Consider the following 20418-nt stretch of genomic DNA (forward strand, 5'->3'; position numbering starts at 1 on the left):
GAGAAATCCTTACATACTGTTGGTAGAAATGCAGACTAGCAGGCCATTATTAAAAGCAGCATGAAGGCTACCATATGATCTAGCAATCCCACTACTGGGGATATGCAAAGGATATGAATTCAGCATGCTGAAGAAAGAGCTGCACTCCTAAATTCACTGCAGCATCATTAATAACAGCTGATATATGGAATTGACCTAGGTGTCTATTAAGAAATAAATGTAGGCCAGGCACGGTGGTGCATGCTTGTAATCTCAGCATTGGGGAGGCAGAGACAGGAGGATCGCAGATTGCAGACCAGCCTCAGATACTTAGGGAGGCCCTTCGCAACTCAGTGAGACCCTGTTTCAAAAAATAAAAAGACTAAAAAATAGGGCTAGGGGTGTACCTTGGAGGTAGAATGCCCCTGGGTTCCATTCCCAGTGCCACAGAAAAAAGAAAAAAAAAAGGAAGAGAATTAGTGGATAAAGGAGATGTAGAATGCATACACAATGGAATACCATTCAACATTACAGAAGAAGGAAATCCTGTTGTTTGCAACAACAGGGATGAATCTGGAGGAAATTATGTTGAGTGCACAGAAAGACACAAAATGATCCTAAGTGTATGTAGAGAATCTAAAAGCATAGAAATCAGAAGCAGAGAGTAGGGGTTGCAGGTAGGGCTGTGGGAAGATGGCCAAAAGTTTAAAAATTTCTGTTTACACAGAGTTCAAAAGATCTACTGTTTGACATGGTAGCTATAGTTAATAATGTATTTTATATTTCAAAACAAATAAGAGAATAAATTTTAATTGTTCTCATCATAAAAATGGTATGTGAAGTTATACATATGTTAGCCTTATTTAGTCCTTCACCAATATACATGTACTCTGAAATATCATGCTATACTATATAATATATATATATGTAGTACTTATCAGTTTAAAAATAAATGTCAAAAATATGGGTCATGAACAAAGATCATTAGCCAAGAAGGAATTGTAGCAACTGTGAGTAAAAGATAATAGATGCTAACAGCAGACCATCCAGTTTCTAAATGAGTCACAATGAGGTTCTACATAACCATAAATCCACATGTCATGTGCTCAGCACACTACGTCTTATAAATTACTTCCACATACATCATTTCACTTGATTTTATAAATAATCATGTGAGCTGGACGTGGTGGCGCACGCTTGTAATCCCAGTGCTTGGGAGGCTGAGACAGGAGGATCGCACAGGTTCGAAGCCAGCCTCAGCTACTGAGTGAGGCTCTCAGCAACTTAGTGAGACCCTGTTTCCAAACAAAATATAAAATGGGTCTGGAAGTGTAGCCCGGAGGTAGAAAGCCCCTGGGTTCCACCCCTAGTACCACACACACACACACAAAAATAAATAAATAAATAAATAAATAAATAAATAATCATGTGAAATAATTAGAACAATAATTAATCCCTGTCTGCAAATGAGAAGAACATTTACCATAATGATTTGCATTGGTACTAATAGTTGCAAATGGCAAAGCCACATAGGTTCTAAGGTTTCTCACTTACTTAGACTCAAACTTGAAATAACATATTCAAATGTCATGAACAAGAATATTTCCTCCAGGTGTGGTGGAGCACGCCTGTAATCCCAGTTCTTGGGAGGCTGAGACTCCCAAGTTTGAGGCCAGCATTAGCAGTATAGTGAGATTCTGTTTCAAAACAAAAATTTTAAAATGGCAGTAGTAGCTCAGAAGTAGAATACCCCTGGGTTCAATCACCAGCACTAAAGAAAAAATATATATTTTAGCAGGGATACAGTTAGTTACATCAAATCAGTGGTTGTACCTGTATCGTTGTTTTGCATGTTTGGGTCTTTTGTGAGACTTTTAATTATTATCAGCACTTCAAAGACTCTATTTTCTCTAAAACTCCCTATCGTGCTGTGGCAAATCGGTCAGTGTTAAAGCTCCACTGATATTTAAATAAATAATCTGATAAATTGCCAAATTCTCCTTATGTCCCCAAGAATAACCTAGCATGGGCCAAACACCCATACTTGCTTGGGAACTATAACACTCATTAAACCAAAGACATTATTTTCTAAAGTTAGCTAGATAATTAGAAAACTTACCAGCCACCAGCCATAGTCTCCTGACAGGTATCATGTAAACTGTGGTGGCACCGGGCAACTACTAAAAAGTCACACTCTATCAATCAATTTTGCCATTAGACACAAGGTAGGGAAGCTGAGAAGGAACTTCAGAAATCATTAAGATTGTAGTGAGCCTTTGATACGCTTTTTTCAGTTTAATGGCACCTGCATCTGTCTACACTGTCTTTCAATCCCAGCATTTGTTTTGCTGTGCACAAGATGTCAGGAAGCAAGGCCAACAGTACAGACTCACTCCGGGCACCAAGAAGTAAATAACACTTGTGTTCTGAGATGAAGGCCGGGCTATCATGTTTTTCTAATGAGGCTCTGGCATCGATTGTAGCCTAGGGCTCTTTCCCTTGGTGACTCTGATGTGTAGCATAGTTACAACTGCCCCAGAGGATTCTAATAAACTTTGTTCTTTTTCGAGATCGTTTTGGGTATCTAGAGTCCATATTCCATATTAGGATAGATTTTTTTCTGAAAAATAAATATATAAATATATGATAGTTTCACCTAAAAAAAGAAAAAAGAAAAAATATTCTCTGGTAAGAAAGAAAGCAAAAAGAAATATTGAAATGTTATCTTTAAGTTATCAAAAGCTTGGTATCAGACAAATGAAACTGTTATGTGAGATTATCATTTTTAATTTTGGATAAATTGCTATAATACTAGATGTCAAGCATGGAAAGGAGGGATGGGGAGGGAATGGGGTGGGGATCGGGTGGGGATTGACTGGCGATGTGTGCATGTATGTCTACAAAAGTTTTCTTTGTATCCCACTATGATGTATGAATACAGTGCACCAATAAAATAAATAAATAAAAATAAATAAAATAAAAATAACTGCTGACTGAGCCTCCCCTTGCCCTGTAAGTCAGTTCCCACTATCAGACTTGTAACTGCTGGTTGCATGGTGAAGTTCAAGCACAAACTGCTTGAATCCATATCAATCCAAGTTCTCAACTGCTGTATTAGAAGGGAGGAGCTGCAGACTGAAAGTAGGACCAGCTCAAAATAAAAGGTGTTCAGACTAAAGCAAGAACAAAATATGCATTTTCACAGTTAAAAGTAAACCAAAGACTAGGGGGTCTGTATTCGTGTTATAATAGAAAAAACAATGGTTTGAATGTAATCAATATGATGATTGGTGGATATAAGCTTTTAAACAAATTAAATTGAATATGACCATGTTTAGAGAATCATAGTTGTTTATAGTCCTTCCTGGATCATTATGGTTATTTCTAAAACTATTTTCCATAAAAAATGTTTTCTTATTCTGGTGTTTCTACTATAATGTTTTCTGCTTTTTGCTGTAATAACTACATCATCCAGCCTCTTCAATCTTCTGATAACACTTGGCAACGCCCATGAAGGATATGGAGCTCTCATCCACATTGAATTTAACACGTAGAACTTTCCACAGTGAATCGTGCCACTGGGTAAGGTCCAGGCACTGCACTGGACATGCAATGACAAAACCACACACCTGCATAGTCACATACCCACACACACCCACACAGGCACACTCACATGGCCACATATCCACACAAACATACACATGCCTTCATATCCACATGTTCCCACACATGCCCGCCACACTTACATACTCACAGACTCACTTTAAAGTTGACCAAATTCCTGTGTGTGTGTGTGTGTGTGTGTGTGTGTGTGTGTGTGTGTGTGTAGTACTAGAGATCGAATCTAAGGACATTCTACCTCTCAGCTATATCCCCAGCCCATTTTATTTTATTTTTTTGTTGTTTTGAAACAGAGTATCTCTAGGTTGTTAGGAGTCTTGCTTCATCACCAAGGCTCTTATTGAACCTGTGATCCTCCTGTCTCAGCCTCCCAAGTACCAGGATTACCAGCATGTGCCACCATGTCTGGCCTAGCCTCCCTATTAAATAGCTGTGAATATATAAGCTTATAAGACTCTAGATGGCTACATAGGCAGAAGTAGATAGATCTCTGTTTTACCTCATGGAGTCCCTGGTGGTGGCACACATATTTGAGAAGCTCAATTTTTATTTTTTTATTTTTTATTTTTTGGTGGTACTGGGGTTCCTGGAAGCCCTTCTACCTCCGGGCTACACTCCCAGACCTATTTTTACATTTTTATTTGGAAACAGGGTCTCCTAAGCCAGTGCGCGCGGCTGGCTTTGAACCTGTGTGATCCTCCTGTCTCCGCCTCCCAAGCGCGGGGATTACAAGCATGCGCCACCACGCCCGGCTAAGCTCAATTTTTAAATAGTGTGCTTTAATACATTGGCTCAAGTCAGTATTTTGGATCTACATACCAAGACATGAGTGTCTGTTTAAAAGCTGAATGTTTCTGACTATCCCATCACCCTCCATCCTGAGCCAAGTTCAGTGTCAGCAAAGATGCATTTTTGTAATGGAGAAAGCAGGGTCATTTTCCAGATGTTGCAGCATAAATTTTACATCCAATTTTACCATTAAAATGAAGAGTCCATTTCCCAAAAGCACCTTGGGAATTGCACATCCAATTCTGCCATTTAATCAAGTATGTGATTAGCTGTGTTGCTGGTCATTTTCTGCAGGGCACTCTGTCCCTGTGTAGAACTGTCAATCTGCGCTACGCAGCATTTACCACGAACAAGTTCAGCGACAAATGCCTCAGGTCTAAATCTTTCATTCTAGGTAAGAACGACTATGGCAGCTCTCTACTGTCCTCTTTTCTTCTTTGACCTCTTCAAATCTATGCTTTCCCCTATTGCCAGCATGATGTTTATTACAGTCAAGACGGACGTCTACCCATATCACATCCATGGCTCAAGACCATTTGACGTCTGGCCTTCAGGAATCTCTCTCTTCATTTGCAACCTCACAGCTTATGCTCCCAAAACATTAAATTGCTCTATTAGCATCCCCCAAAGCACAGCTCCTACACACTGTACTATTTTCACCTTCTCTAAAATAGTCTGTTTCTAAAATGCTTTTTTTTTTTTTTTTTAAATTTTATTTTATTGGTGCACTGTATTCATACATCATAGTGGGATACAAACTTTTGTAGACATACATGCACACATCGCCCAGTCAGCCCCCACCCGATCCCCACCCCATTCTCTCCCCATCCCTCCTTCCTATGCTTGGCTTAGTGGTTGACATCTAGTATTATAGGAATTTATCCAAAATTAAAAATGATAATCTCACATAACAGTTTCATTTGTCTGATACCAAGTGTTTGATGATTTAAAGATAGCATTTCAATGTTTCTTTTTGCTTTCTTTCTTACTAGAGCATATTTTTTTCTGTTTTTTTAGGTGAAACTATCATATATTTATATATTTATTTTTCAGAAAAAAATCTATCCTAATATGAAATATGAATTCTAGATACCCAAAACGATCTTGAAAAAGAACAAAGCTAGCAGATATATATTTTCTGATTTCAAACCATATAAAGCTACAATAATTGAAACAGTGTAGTACTGTTCTAAAGGCAGATATATAGACCATTGGAGTTAAATACAAGCCTAGAGCTAAATTCTTCCCTATATTGTCAAGTTATTTTTGACAAGGTTTCCACGAACATTTGGTGATGGAAATAATAATCTTTTAACTAAATATTGTTGAAAAATAATAATTACATGGAAAAGAATAAAATTGGACCCTTACCTAATCCCATATACAAGTATTAACTCAAAATAGATAAAAGACCTAAATATAAATCTTAAGACTATAAACTTTTAGGAGAAAATCTGGGTCATAAAACCTCACAACATTGAAATTGGCAGTGATTTCTTGGATATGATTTCAATGGCACAGGCAACAGAAGAATATACAAACTCCCTAAAAAAATAAAAGAAAATATTGTATATCCAAAGACAATGTAAACAGAGTTAAAAGTTACTAATAGAATTGGATAAAATATTTCCAAATGCTATATCTGAAGGTATATTAATATTACAACTAGAAATCCTAAAAATTAACAACAATAAAGGCAAACAATACAACTTAGAGATAGGTAAAAGACTAACATAAATAATGAATCTCCACAGATAACCAATCTTAGTTGTCTGTTGGATGGAAACTCTTGTTTCTCTGGTTCTGGTGAGTGTTACCTATTTCTTCTTTGTAGTTAATCTCTTTGAGTATTTTCTCTAGCGCTGGTTTTGAAGACATAAATTCCTTCAGTTTCTGTTTGTCATGGAAGCTTCTTATTTCTCCATCTAATTTGATAGAAAGTTTTGCTGGGTAGGAAATTTTTGGCTGGAAGTTGTTTTCTTTCAGAGTTTGGAATATGTTACTCCAAGCCCTTCTGGCTCTCATGACTTGGTTTGGGAAGTCTGGAGTGATTCTAATTGGTTTGCCTCTGAATGTCAGTTGGCTCTTTGTTTTTGTTGCCTTTAAGATTCTCTGCTTGGCTTCCACATTGGTCATTTTGACAATTATATGGCGTGGGGATCCTCTTCTCCGATCCTGTCTAAAGGGAGTTCTATAGGTTTCCTGGATCTGTGTATCAACCTCTTGCTCTATGTCTGGAAAATTTTCTGCTATTACTTCCTTGAAGAGATTGTTGATCCCTTTGGTTTCACTTTCTTTTCCCTCCTCTATTCCAATTATTCTTAGGTTAGCTCTCTTAAAATGGGCCAATATTTCTTCAATGTCAGATTCCTGCTGTTGGATATTTTTTTCTAGATTAGAAACTATGCATTCATTTTTGGATTGCTCATCTTCTAAGAGCGAGATTCTGTTCTCCATGTGGTCTAATCGGTTGTTTGTGCTTTGAATTGAGGCCTTTACTTCATTAATTGCATCCTTTATCTCTTTTTGGCTCTCTCTGAGTTCTTTTCGAAGCACCTCTATTATTTCTACAGTTATTTTCCTGATTTGATCTTCTAGAAATCTCTGATTTTCTGTTTTATCAGGTTCTGATGTTGTGGGGTTGTGCACATTCATTACTCCAGTGTTATTCCTCTTTCCCATGATTTCGGAGGTTTGTGCCTTCTCTGGGTTCTTCCCTTGGGTCACTATGGCTTCACTTAAGGTGCTCTGGATCTCGAGTCTGTATTATCTCAGACCCCACTACTCCTTTACTGGGTTGTATCACAGAGTCTCCGACCCAGGGAGTCGATAGAGGCTGCTTTAAACTATGGGGGGTGCCAGGTTGCACGTTCTCCTATGGTGTGATATCTCTGCCACCACCACTCCCTCACTGGATCAAGTCCCAGGAGGCCCAATACTGCGATTTCTCCTCTGTGGCCTGCAATTTGACTCACTGTTCTTGAGTACGCAGATGTAGCTGTACTGGACTCGGTGAATTCACTGCTGCTGCCGCCGCCGGTGGCAATATGGCGCCTCTGCCACGCCCTCGGCCATGAGGCTGGCGTATTTTTTCTTCTCTGGTTTTGATTTTCACTCTGAATCCCTGCAGCGTGTGCTGAGCTCAGCCACTGGGAGCTTTAAATGCTGTCTGCGCCGAAAGATCCCGCCTGGCTGTTCCGCAGCGGCTCACCTGGCTTGCTGTAGCCGTCCCTTGAGTTCGCCGCTGCTGCCGTCAGTATGGCGCTGCTGCCGCGTCCTCGGGCTCGTGTGTCTCCTCTGTGGCCCTGAGCTCTGTTCTCAGTCCGCTTTCTCTCTGGAGCCTGGTGGGTTTTTTTTGTTTTTCTGGTGATGGTGTTTTCTGGCTATGAAAGGCGCTCTTTTTGTGGTAATGGAGATTGGTTGTTAGCGGGACTCTTAAGCCCCGCTTTTCTCAGTCGCCATCTTCCCGGAAGTCCTCTAAAATGCTTTTCTCTCCTTTTTTATCCTCTTGAAACTACTCATGGTCCATTTGCCCTTTAACACTCATTTCAAGGAAGCTTTTCTTACCACTACCACCCCCATCTTTTTTTTAAAATTCATGAGTACTTTTTTCAGAAGCAAATTTGTAATTCTACAATCTATTTAAATATGCTTTCATTAGTGCATTCTAATTATGCATCATAATGAGATAGTGACAGAAACATACATGCATGGGATTCACCACCCCAATCTGAATGGGCTTCCTGCCAGTATATCCTGCTTTCATGTGTTTCACAGCACTTGCTGAACTTTATTTATTATTTACTTATTCATTCATTCTTTTGTTCATTTATTTTGGGGTAGTGCTATGAAATTGAACCCAGGGCCTCACTTATACTATACAAACACTTTACCACTGAGCTGTATTCCCAGGCCTATAGCACTTTACATTTATTGAATTGTGTGCCTGCTTTTTTTCAGATGCCTCCAGGACAAGGACTGGGGTTTATCCCTCTCCTCATCTCGGGCATTATATGTATCTGGCACACAGCAGGTATATTGACAAAACTGCAGAAGTACCTCACCTGCCCATCACATGGTGATGAGAAAAGGTGGGGAGTTTATGGGGTGAGTCAAGACAAAGTGAAGACTAAGTTGGTGAGAGGTTTGGGGTGAACGTGTAGAGGTAAGATTTCTGACTGCCTAAAGGAAAGGGGAAAGATTCAGAGTTTGAGAATAAAGCAGAAAATCTGTAATAATAATTTCAGTACCTATAGTAACAATATATTGGGAGACTTTTTATAGGCCTTTCATGTTTCTGCACATCACGTAAACAAGGGAATTAATAATTTTTGTTCAAGAATACTGTATAGAAAACAGCCTTGGAAGATAGTCTTTCTTCAGAGAAAAGTTTTTGTTTTCTTTTTTGCAGTCTATAATAATAAGGTAACAACTCCTTCTCAGGCAAAAGTTTCACAACTTTGCTTATAATCGCCATTAAGGAACTTAATAGTATCCCTATCTTAAGGCTCCTTAACTGTGAGAAAACCCAGTGTGTACACAGATCTATCCAGGCTGCCCACATCACCCCTAGATGTGGTGGTCAAGAAGGACAGATGGAAATGCGAAACTCATGTTGTAGTTTGAGTGCTGAGGAACAAAGTCCTTGGTCTTTATTCCAAGAGTCTCATGTCTTCTGCCAGGATCTCACCCACAGGAGTGTGACAGACTAACATGCTAACCTGCAAGCAGTAGAAAAACTTAAACCCTTCCTACTTCTTGGTAGAGATGAGGAGGAGAACAGAGAATAGGTGATCAAGCAGTAATGAGGAACATTCAAGGTTGGGCCATCTAAATATACAGGCTAGGTTTGCATCTTTGTTGAGATTTTATAGTTGTTGGGGAATGAGTAAGGAAAGGGGAAAAAGTGAAAAATAAAGAGATCTCATTAGAAAGGATTGTTCCTTTATCCAAAATCTCCTCCAAGAGCAATTCTAGAATAACCTGGAGTTCAGATAGAGAAACCTATCTTAGAGTCTGATATCTACCTCCAAGATCTTGCTTACTTTCTCTTCATTGCTTCTGTAGGTTCCTTTTTCCAGACAAAGCAAGTCTGTGATTAACTGGGCTGCTGGTAATTTTCAGCAGAGTCCTTCCCCCGTGTGGAGCTTTCATCTGCATTGTGTAGCATTTAGCACAAGCTCAGTGACAAGATCTTCAGGATACTTTCTTACATTTCTATTAAATGTCACAGCTCTGCCAGGAGACTTTCATTAAACAAAGATTTTTTTTCAGCCCTTTTAGCCTCTTAATCTCCAAGTCTCTCAAGGGGTTAAGTCCAAGAAACACTGGCTCATTTTGTTCCTTGAGCACCCTTGATCATGAGAGCCTTACGAAGGTAATTAGTTATGCATTATGACCACGCAACCCTAAGCGCACACAAAATTCACAAGGATTTCAAAGAGATTATGCTGGTTCACAATAAATAGAAGGTGAATTATGCTAAATATTTTCATAAAGCAACCTGGTTATTATTTGAGCATGTCAAAACCAACCCCCATCCACTCTGTTTTTCTCTATTTCCTCTGCAAACAAAATAAATTTCACTTTTTCTGGCCTCTTTTTACTTCTCATCTCACATCTTCTCTTCCAGCTAGTCCAATTACTTCCCACTTCCCCTTCCATACGCATTTGAATTTATGGTCTTTTAGGACAGGGGTCTGAACCGGAGGATATCAGCCTCAGTTCATAGAAATAGCCCCGAATGGGAAGTAGGAAATGATTTTACAAATCTTGGTTTTTGTTAAAAATCATCCTCTCTCCTTGTAAGTTCTCTCTATGATAAAAAAAGGTCTTGTATTGATTTCTTAGAATTACTTATAGCAGTTTTTGATTTGATAGACACAATCTGATCACAACCTGCTAGCCAGGCTTGAGCTGCTGAAAGGAAGATAAAGGACAAAAAAAAAAAAAAAAAGACAAGTTCTAAAAAGTAAAATCTGTAAGCTTCCCATATGTGTAAGGAATAACTCATCTGACTTTCAGAGGAAAAATATTTTATTAAAAATAATAATGGATATAATAACTCTTTGCCAATATTTCTGACATTTATTTTGAAAGAAAATAATTTATATGGATTACTACTAGACTCACACATTAGCTGGAGAGATGGGGTGGGAGGTGGAAACCACTGGCCTTAATTGCTAAGGTCAACAAGCTTTTAATGCCAGAGCGAAACTAACACTAAATCACTAGGCAGACTAAGAAGCAATTCTCCATGAAAGCAGTCAAACTCCTGCCTGCTGGCCCTGCTGTGGCTCCTTCAAGCCAGCCTGACCTGACACCTTGTGGACCCACCCTGCGTGGCGGAGTCACCTGGAACCCACCTGACTTCATCCAATTCATACTCAGCTTATCTTTGTTTTCATATTCTTAAAATAAGCCTCCAATGGACTCTGATTCTAATGTCCTTTGTGTTTGCTATTTTCCTTCAAAGACTTTGAAATTCTTGTACAATGAACATAATAGCAACCTAGTTATTGAGTGGTTTCTATGAACCAGATGCTATATGAAGTATCCCATGGATTGATACATTTGATGCTCATAGTAACCTTATGAAGTAGATATTATTAATCCCATTAAATGAGGAAATGGAGGCACAAATAAGTTGAGTGATTTACCAAAGACTGTAGAGCTAAAAAGTATCTTGTACTCTCCACAATGCCAAGCTGTTTCTAAGAGTTGCAAGGAGAGATTCATTCCATCCCTGGCCCCTGGTAGAGAAGCCACTGAATGAAATGGTCTAAAGTGAAAAGGGCTTTATTCTAAGCTTATACCCAAGAGCTGGAGGAGAATTAAGAGTCAGAAAGGTAGGACTGATATCATGAAATAAAAAATGAGAGCTCAGCTGGGCGTGGTGGCGCACGCTTGTAATCCCTGCAATTGGAAGGCAGAGACAGGAGGATCACGCAGGTTCGAAGCCAGCCACGCGCACTGGCTTAGGAGACCCTGTTTCCAAATTTAAAAAAAATGTAAAAATAGGTCTGGGAGTGTAGCCTGGAGGTAGAAGGGCTTCCAGTAACCCCAGCACCACCAAAAAATAAAAATAAAAAAAAGGTGTATAAAAAAAATGAGAGCTCAATTAGTGTTTGATAGAGACAGGATCAGAGAGTAGGCAGGGTCATATCTAAAGCCTATTTGTTTTCTTGGCCCTTTATGTCTTATTATGTTTGACTTGTCCTTCCAGATCATGATTTGTGTACCTGAGTTTCCAGTACTCTGAAATATGACCACTTAATCTTTGAAAAAGCCTCTGAGGTGATACAAAGCATGTTTCACAACCAACTGCCCAATTTATTCTCAAAATGTGTGAAGATTCATAATGTTTAACATGGCAGTAACTAACAGACAGAAGCTGCATTTTATGTACAGAGCATAACCTCGAAATATCTTGAATCCAACACAGAAAAAATAAAGTTCCAAGCAGAGTTAGCCATCAGATGGGAACAGAATACAAAAGGCTATATAGTTGTAGAAAGTCACGGGTGAGTGACACCTACCCTAGTCACCCTGCCTCAGTATTCCTTCCCTCGATAACTGTCCACAGAGCCTCAGAGTGATCTCCCTACTGCCTCTCTCTCCCTTTCATCAGTCCATTTGGAATCATCAAGCATCTTCCATAGGATTAGACACAAATCCTTCTACATGGCTACGAGGCCTATCAGGACCCGGCCACTGCTGACTTTCATCTTCAGTCAGACTTCTGGCCTCAATTCACTCACTCCTTCCCTTATTTAGTGATTTATATATAATTTATAATATTTTATATATTTATATATAAACTTAATATATAACTATATATATAATTTATATATATTTAGTGATTTAATATATAAATATATATTAGGGGTCAGTTACATACCATTAGGGCTAAATGGTAAGCAACACCAGACCCATTCTCTTATTTTAAGTCTTACAGAGTAACTGAGAAAACCGTACCCTTCCTCACCAGCCAATTTCTTATTATCCTCTTATTAAACCAGGCTTAGACAGTCAAGTAACCTCCCCAATATTATTTGTACTCATGACAATCTCAATTTAAAACTTTCCACTTTGTGCTTTTGGCAGTAGACTCAGAGTCAGGAAATGAGATTTATATTTATACTTGTATGCTTTGTGGCTAGCACAACATTTGACATGTGGCTGATAGGTACAGAGCGATGGCGTGACCTTCTCAGAGTTGCACACTGGATGACAGCAGGATGAGAACTCACATCTTTGCTCAAAGTAGTTCTGGTCCAGTACAGTCCTGCCTATGTCTGTCTGCCGCCCTGATGTTAGCTAAGGGCCAGACTCATTGCTTTCTGCTGTTCTTTGGGTTGCTCATGAGAAGAGCTTCAACGATTTTCTAGGAATTAAGAAAATGAAAGCTTCACATTACAATTCTCTTGTCAATTTGTGAACCCGGTACCACTTAGAGACTCTGTAAAGACTTTAATGAGGATAAAATTTGGCAAGAGGAAGGTAGAGAGCCATGCTGTATAGGCAACTTATCTGTGTCTCTTTGCACTTGGGATATCAAGTTGTAAAAAAGAAAAGCAATGAAACTGTGATTGATTCAAGGAGGTGGTGGCCAATGAAGTTCCCCTGAACAAACTTCACTGGCAACATGAAGCCAGCATTATGATGACAATTGGGTGGTACTGTTTGCAGAAAAGGAAGAGATGTGGAATTTTAGGGGCTTAACCTACAGAAGCCACAGGAGTACTACTGGGACTGTGGAGAGAGAAGGTTTTTCTTTTTCACACCTAGAAGAACTTTATTTTCCCTCCCTTCTTTTCTTCCTTCCTCTCTTTCTTCCAATCTTTTTCCTTCTTTCCTTTCTTCTCTTTCTCTTTTTTTGTTCTTTTGTCTGAAAACTCTAAATCTTTCTGCACATGCACAACAATTAGAAAAGAGTGAGAATTTTTCTTCCTTCCTCTCTTTCTTCCAATCTTTTTCCTTCTTTCCTTTCTTCTCTTTCTCTTTTTTTGTTCTTTTGTCTGAAAACTCTAAATCTTTCTGCACATGCACAACAATTAGAAAAGAGTGAGAATTTGTACCCCAAGGTATCAAAGTGCAGTTTTCAAAAAATTAAAAAACATAATCCTATGTAAATATATAGTGAGCACGTGTTAAAGAGATATTTAACTCACTGATGAGGATACAGGTAAGATAGCAAAACTGACACAAATATTGATACAAGAAGTTGATAGGATGATAGTAGAAAACATCTTAGAGTGAGATTGCTAAATTAGATTCAAAATTAGTTAGTGTTCTATAAGCTAATAAGATCAGACTGAGGATTATCTTCTTTGCTCAATACAAGGCATTTTTATCTCTAGTAGTTTTATTTCTAAAACTATTTGTGTGCCTACAAGTTTTCTATAAGCCAATACTTAACCACATCCAGGTCCTAACAAATAACAATTAAAATCAAAGTTTTATTCCCAGTGTCATATGAGTTCATTTAGACATATAAAGGGTATCTACCTAGGTTTTCATTTTACCTGGTTTCTACATTCTAGAAGGATCACAGGAAGAGAAATAATATACCCACCAGTATTCCAAATACAGAAAATATGTCTTGAGTAACAGGGAATTGGGGGGCTGGCAGGAGAGAGAAGGAAAATGGATCCAGGCTCCATAGATCATTTTGAAAATAGTCTGCTAACCGATTGTGGAGGCTTCTCCTATTAAAAGAACAATAATGCCTGCCTTGGCATTTTGACCAAAGGTCTTGTCCTGAGGGAAGATTTGAAAGGTTCCATGTTTCACATTTGCCAGACACTTTTTAAGCTCCACAAACTGCAAGGGCATTTCATCGTGTTTTCTGGTTTTTTCATTCATTGTATTTTTTTTTTTTTTTTTTTTTTTTTGGTGGTACTGGGGTTCCTGTAGGCCCTTCTACCTCCGGGCTACACTCCCAGACCTATTTTTTATACTTTTTTATTTGGAAACAGGGTCTCCTAAGCCAGCACGCGCGGCTGGCTTTGAACCTGCGCGATCCTCCTGTCTCTGCCTCCCAAGCGCGGGGATTACAAGCGTGTGCCACCACGCCTGGCCTCATTCATTGTATTTTCTGCCATTCACTTATTCATATCCCAGGTACAGTGTTAGGTGCAGGGGATAAAATATAATAAAGATACATGATTTATGCACTCAGAAAATTCATGTTCTGGTAATGGCTAAGATAAGCAAGAAAAGAAAAAAATGAATACCAAGTATAATAATGAATTTTGAAGTTGCTATCTTTTGATGATAGATAGTAGTAAAAGAGGCCAGCTTTGAAAGGAGTCACTGAGACCTATCTAAAGGGAAACATTCAAACAGAGGCCTGAGGGACAAGAAGGTACCAGTTAGGAACAGATGAGCTGGGGAGGATGCTTCAGGTACTAGGAACCACAAGGGAATGGACCATGAGTTTGCAAATTACCTTGTGTGTTCTAGAACTATCCAAAGCTCAGAGAGTATAAGAGGAGAAAACGAGAAAGAAACATAAGAAAAAAACTAGAAAGGTAGAGGAAGACCAGATCATGAATATCTCTGAAGCAAAAACTTTGAATTTATTCTAAAAGAAACAAGTCCACTAAAGGTGTTTCTTTGTTTTGAGGTACTGGGGATTGAACACAGGGGCATTCTACCTCTGAGTGATACCCCCGCCCTATTTTTTATTGTTTATTTTGTTATAGGTTCTTTCCATGTTGCAGAGGGCCTCACTAAGTAGCTGAGGCTGGCTGTGAACCTGCGATTCTTGTCTCAGCCTCCCAAGTACAGGGATTACAAGTATGCACTACCACTTCCGGCTCCACTAAATGTTTTATTTGCAGCTAAGCAACTTAGTTATAGATGTAATTAAAATGCTCATCCATGAGGAATGGATTATGGAGACAAAGCCAAAGAATAGGGAATCCATTTGGGAGTTCACTAGAGTATCCTAGACAAGATAGCATAAGGCCTTTGCCAATGTGATGGCCGTAGAGATGATGAACAATGGATGGTTCTGAGATGAAATTTGGAGGTAGGACCACTATAGACCTTGCCGTTGGAAGTTATGAGAATATATGTATCAAGAATGACTCCTGTATATATGCAACTGGTAAGTGCATGGTAGTACTATTGACTAAGCTGGATAAGATGGTGTTTTGGAGAATGGAGGGAGGAAGAATTGAGATGATTTTCCATAAAGTAATCAAGAATTCCATTTTAGACTTAATTACATTTCCAAAATTGAGTGGACTATAACCTATCCAGGTTGAGATATCAAGAAAGTAATTAGCTATGAATCAGATACCAATTGGGAGGCTCAACACGCGGATATAAAAGTTTCAGAGAACAGATCAAATAACCAAAGGTAAAAGTGCAGAGAAGAGAGTCCAAATATGAGAAAAGTGTATTAATATGCCGCAGGTAAATTAATAGGACAAAAGGTTCAACGTTTACATCTCTCTCCTGTTTTTGAAACTATCCAATCATATACTGAGTTAGTCTAACACCTATCTGGAGACTTCTTGTTTATAAAGAGCCCTCCAGAGAAAAGGAGGTAGAAAGCATATGGACATAGTGCAGAAGAGTAAAGGCAAAAACATTTCTTACCTCTTCTTCTTCAAGTAGAATGAGCCGAACCACAACAATGTGAATTGCATTGCCAATGCTTGGATTATGGAACAAACCAGTGACCTGGAATCAGAAATGGAACCCATTGACCCCACATGAATAAAAAAAATATGCAGAAGGGAAACAGCATTAAAATACAGTGAAATACACATCATCGTATAGGTTAAACATTCCTGGTGTAGTGTAAGATTCAATCCACAGCATTCAAAGACATTCAAAGACAACTTATGGCATTGATATCTTTCTTTTCTTTGGCCATTTTCCTCCCCAGGGCCTTCCCCTTTCATTATCAGTTACTCAAACAAATACCTTTCCAATCTCAACAGGAAAAATGCCCTCTTCAGGAAGAGAGAACATATCGATAATATAAAGATAAAAGCTTGAAATTATTTTAGCATAACCTTGTTCCAGTTTTAGCCTTCACTGCTTCAGGGAAATCACATTCTACTTCTTTGCTCAGCTTACTCACTCATATAATAACATTATTGATGGATTACACACAAAGTCATATTAAAAGAATTGAGTTGCTTGGTAAGTACCTAATATAAATATGCTAATGATAAATACCAAAATTTTCCCAGAATATTCCTTTTTTGTTCACTGCTAGAAATTGAACCCATGTCCTCACATGCTAGAAAACACTTTACTGGGGGTTACATCCCCAGTCATTTTTAAATTTTATTTTGAGACAGGGCCTCACTAAGTTGCACAGGAAGATCAAATTTGTGATCGTTCTTGCCAGGTATGGTGGTGCACGTCCACTAGTTGGAAGGCTGAGACAGCAGGGTCACAAGTTCATGATGAGCTGCAGCAAGTAGTGAGACTCATCAACCTAGTGGTGTCCTGTTTCAAAATAAAAATAAAATAGAGCTGGGAGTATATCTTGGAGGTAGAATATTCCTGGGTTCTTTCCCTAGTACCACAAAGACAAACAAAAATTTGTGATCCTTTTTCTTCATCCTCCCAAGGATTGAGATTATAAATGTGAGCTACTGTGCCCAGCCAGGATACACACTCTTATTTTATGGTACTGGAGTTGGAACCCAGGGGCTTTCTACCTCTGTACTATACTCTCATACCTATTTTATATTTTTTATTTGGAAACAGGGTCTCATTAAGTTGCTGAGAGTCTCACTAAGTAGCTGAGGTTGGCTTTGAACCTATGCGATCCTCCTGTTTCAGCCTCCCAAGTGCGGGGATTACAAGTGTGCGCCATCACGCCCAGCCTAGGATACATGCTTTTAAGGGAAAAACTAATTTGTCTTCAGTTTTCATCTTTATTCACTTAAGCAAGGAACAGACTTTCATATAGTATATATGTATGTAGCAAGGAACAGACTTTCATATAGTATATATGTATGTATATATATAATATATATATAATATATATATATACATCTATATATACACATATATGCAAATGTTAATAGGATCTATCCTCTCCTCTCTCCTCTCTCTCTCTCTCTCTCTTTCTCCTTGGAGGGAAGAAGGGCATTTCTCATAACATCTATTCACCAGCCAGGCCCTCTTCATGCAGTCTGGCATACCATGTTCATGATGGTGAGGATGTAAGACTCCACGTTCTCACTCCCATGATACTCAACCATCTTTGTGTCCGCCACCACCAGCGTCTCCACCCATCTCTCCTTGCTGATGGAACGTCTAGAGAGTCTTCTGCTTGGCATGTTGTTCCTCTCCCACTTCTCTCGCTGTAGCTCTTGCTTCTTGGAGGTGCCAAGACTGTCTGAACATGAAATAGAAGATAGTGGGCTAATTCTATTACACATCCACTTATGTTTGTAAAAACGCAAAGCAGCAAGTTTATGTCTAATAATGTATGAGTGCAATTACACATATGACTGAAATAGAAGAGTTCAACTTAAATGTATATGAACAAAATAACTCAATTTAAATTACTATAAAAATAGCTCAAATTTGAATCTTATAGGGATCAAAAGTTATTTAAATTAATTATGGCATGTTTCATTAAAGGTTTTTTCACATTTTTTGTGGTACTGGGGATTGAACCCAGGGGCATTCTACCTCTGAGCTACACATTCTCATGAAAGAATGGGAGCCTTCGTTTTCTTCTCCTCCCTTAAGTTATTCAGTGACTACCATGTGCAAGGCAGTATATCAGACTTTTTAATGTTTATTCTCTGAATTTTTTTTTGTGGTACTGGAAATGAAACCCAAGAGCTTTCTACAACTGGGCTACATTCCTAGACCTATTTTTTGTTATTTATTTGTTTATTTATTTACTTATTATGAGTCTGGGGATAGAACCCGGGGCATTTGACCTCCGAGCTACACCCCTTTCCCCCATTTTTTAAAAAAAATTTATTGGTGCATTGTATTTATACATCATAACAAAGTAAAAGAACTTGTGTAGACACAAATGCACACATCACCCAGCCAGCCCCCACCCAGTTACCACCCCTCTCCCTCCCCATCCCTCCCTCTCAGGCTTGGCTGAGTGGTTGACTACGATATGAATAAGTACATCGTACGCTTTAAAGGGTTTCCTTCTCCTCCCCCCCATCCCCACAGTTAGGTTGCCTTATTTGCTCCTCTATAGGATCTCCTTTTTCACCTGGAGTTCCTCCTAAGACCCCTTTCACCCTAGCTTTCACATATTAGGGAAAGCATCCAATTCCTTACTTTTTGAGACTGACTAACGTCGCTTACCATAATGTCCTCAAGATCCATCCATTTCCCTGTAAATGCTGCAATTGTGTTTTTATTTAAATTGCTGAGTAAAATTCCATTGTGTACATATCCCACATATTTGGAAACAGGGTATCACTAAATTGCTGAGAGCCTCCCTAAGTAGCTGAGTTTCGAACCTTTGTGATCCTCCAGTCTCAGCCTCCCAAATACTGAGATTACAAGCATGTACCACCACTGCCAGCTATCTTCATGAAGGTTTAAAATGTACTTTTCTCCCTTCCTTTTACAAATGTGGAAATAGATGCACAAAATGGTTAGTTAAGTAACTTCCCCAAAGTTGACTACATATCCCAATGGGACAATTAAAATCACATCCTGCCCTTTCTTTCCAATGCTCTTTAAATTGTTGAATTTGTTACAGTGACTATTTGAAGTTAGACCACATAAGTAATATTGATGAAAAAATAAAACATCATTGTAGGTCTGAATAAATGCAAATCCTATTACTGTGAGTTTTGCTGAAAAAAGTAAAGTAGTGCTTTGATGTAACATTTTGGAAAAATAATCCAGGGTTATGTGAAGGGATATTGGAGGAAAGTTAGTTCTGTGAAGGTTTATGAACAGGGAGATGGTTAACCCCTTGTCTGTCATAGAACAACTTTATATTTTCCTTCTCCGCTTACTTTGCGTGGAGAAGTATAGATTCCCTAAGAAGTCTCCAGAGATTTATTCAATGGTTTCTACCTTTCTGCATCCTTCCTTTGCATGAGCACCTTCTCATTTTTTTTATTATTAATGCATTGTGATCACACATTTAATAAGGTACAAGATGGTAGAGACATACATGCACACATCACTCATTTAGCCCTTCCCCAATTCCCATCCCACTCCCTCCCCCTCTGTCCTTCTCATGTTTGGCTTAGTGGCTGACTCTTTTATGTTTGTGAATGTATATCGTGTACATTAGGGAAATTTTCTTTTCCTTCCGTCCACTCCTGTCAGTCAGGTCACTTTATTTGCTCATCTATGGTTTTTCTTCCTACATCTAGAGTTCCTGCTATGACACTTTTTTCTCTATCTTCCGTATATTAGGGAGAGCATCCGATTTTTTACTTTTTGTGACTGACTAATCTCATTCAGCATAATGTTCTCCAGTTCCATCCACTTCCCTGCAAATGATGTAATTGTGTTCTTCTTTATGGCTGGGTAAAATTCTTATCTGAAGCTCATGGGACTGTTTTTAAACCACTATCTGCTTTCAAATATTAATGTAAGCCCACCAGCCAGCCAAGCAGACTCCTATTTTCTGGAGGGGGCTTTGTGGATTGTGCTTAGTACAGAAATCCTAGCAACATGGGTCAGTTGTAAAATCCTTCTCAAAGCCTCCTCCTGGCCTTGCCAAGTGGAGGCTGGTCTCCTCCAAACTGCAAGGATGCTCAGTGCTCTCTGCTGAGCTCAAGTGCTGGGGCAGCTGGCAGAGGAGCCTTCACAAAGCCAGTACCTTGGCCCCAGTACAATTTTTGTTTCCCTTAGTCCTTTCTTCCTTTGCTCACTTCTTTCTTTCTACCCCTCCCCTTTGACCTTTAGCCCTCCATAGGCAGGCTGGCACCCCTGCCCTGGGTGCTGGTCTGCTCACAGAGCTTTGCTCATGCCATTGGCCAAGACCATGCTGTGTGCAGCTGCTTCTGCAAAGCAGGACCCTGAGCTCCACGCTGCAGCATCTGG

The 20418-nt window shown here is 39.0% G+C and overlaps 1 protein-coding gene across 1 annotated transcript in view; it reads right to left on the minus strand.

Annotated features, from left to right (window-relative positions):
- The window catches only part of ADAMTS12 (ADAM metallopeptidase with thrombospondin type 1 motif 12), a gene marked incomplete at both ends in the record, with an annotated part of 344716 nt that overhangs the window by 127224 nt on the left and 197074 nt on the right, over positions 1-20418 (minus strand). Inside the window, 2 exons of the mRNA XM_080703192.1 lie at positions 16003-16086; positions 17571-17767. Of these exons, the coding sequence (XP_080559318.1) occupies positions 16003-16086; positions 17571-17767 (281 nt within the window). The remainder of the gene's footprint in view (positions 1-16002; positions 16087-17570; positions 17768-20418) is intronic.

The sequence above is a fragment of the Muscardinus avellanarius genome (genome assembly GCF_963383645.1).
Source record: "Muscardinus avellanarius genome assembly, chromosome: 1".
NCBI classification, from domain to species: Eukaryota; Metazoa; Chordata; class Mammalia; order Rodentia; family Gliridae; genus Muscardinus; species Muscardinus avellanarius.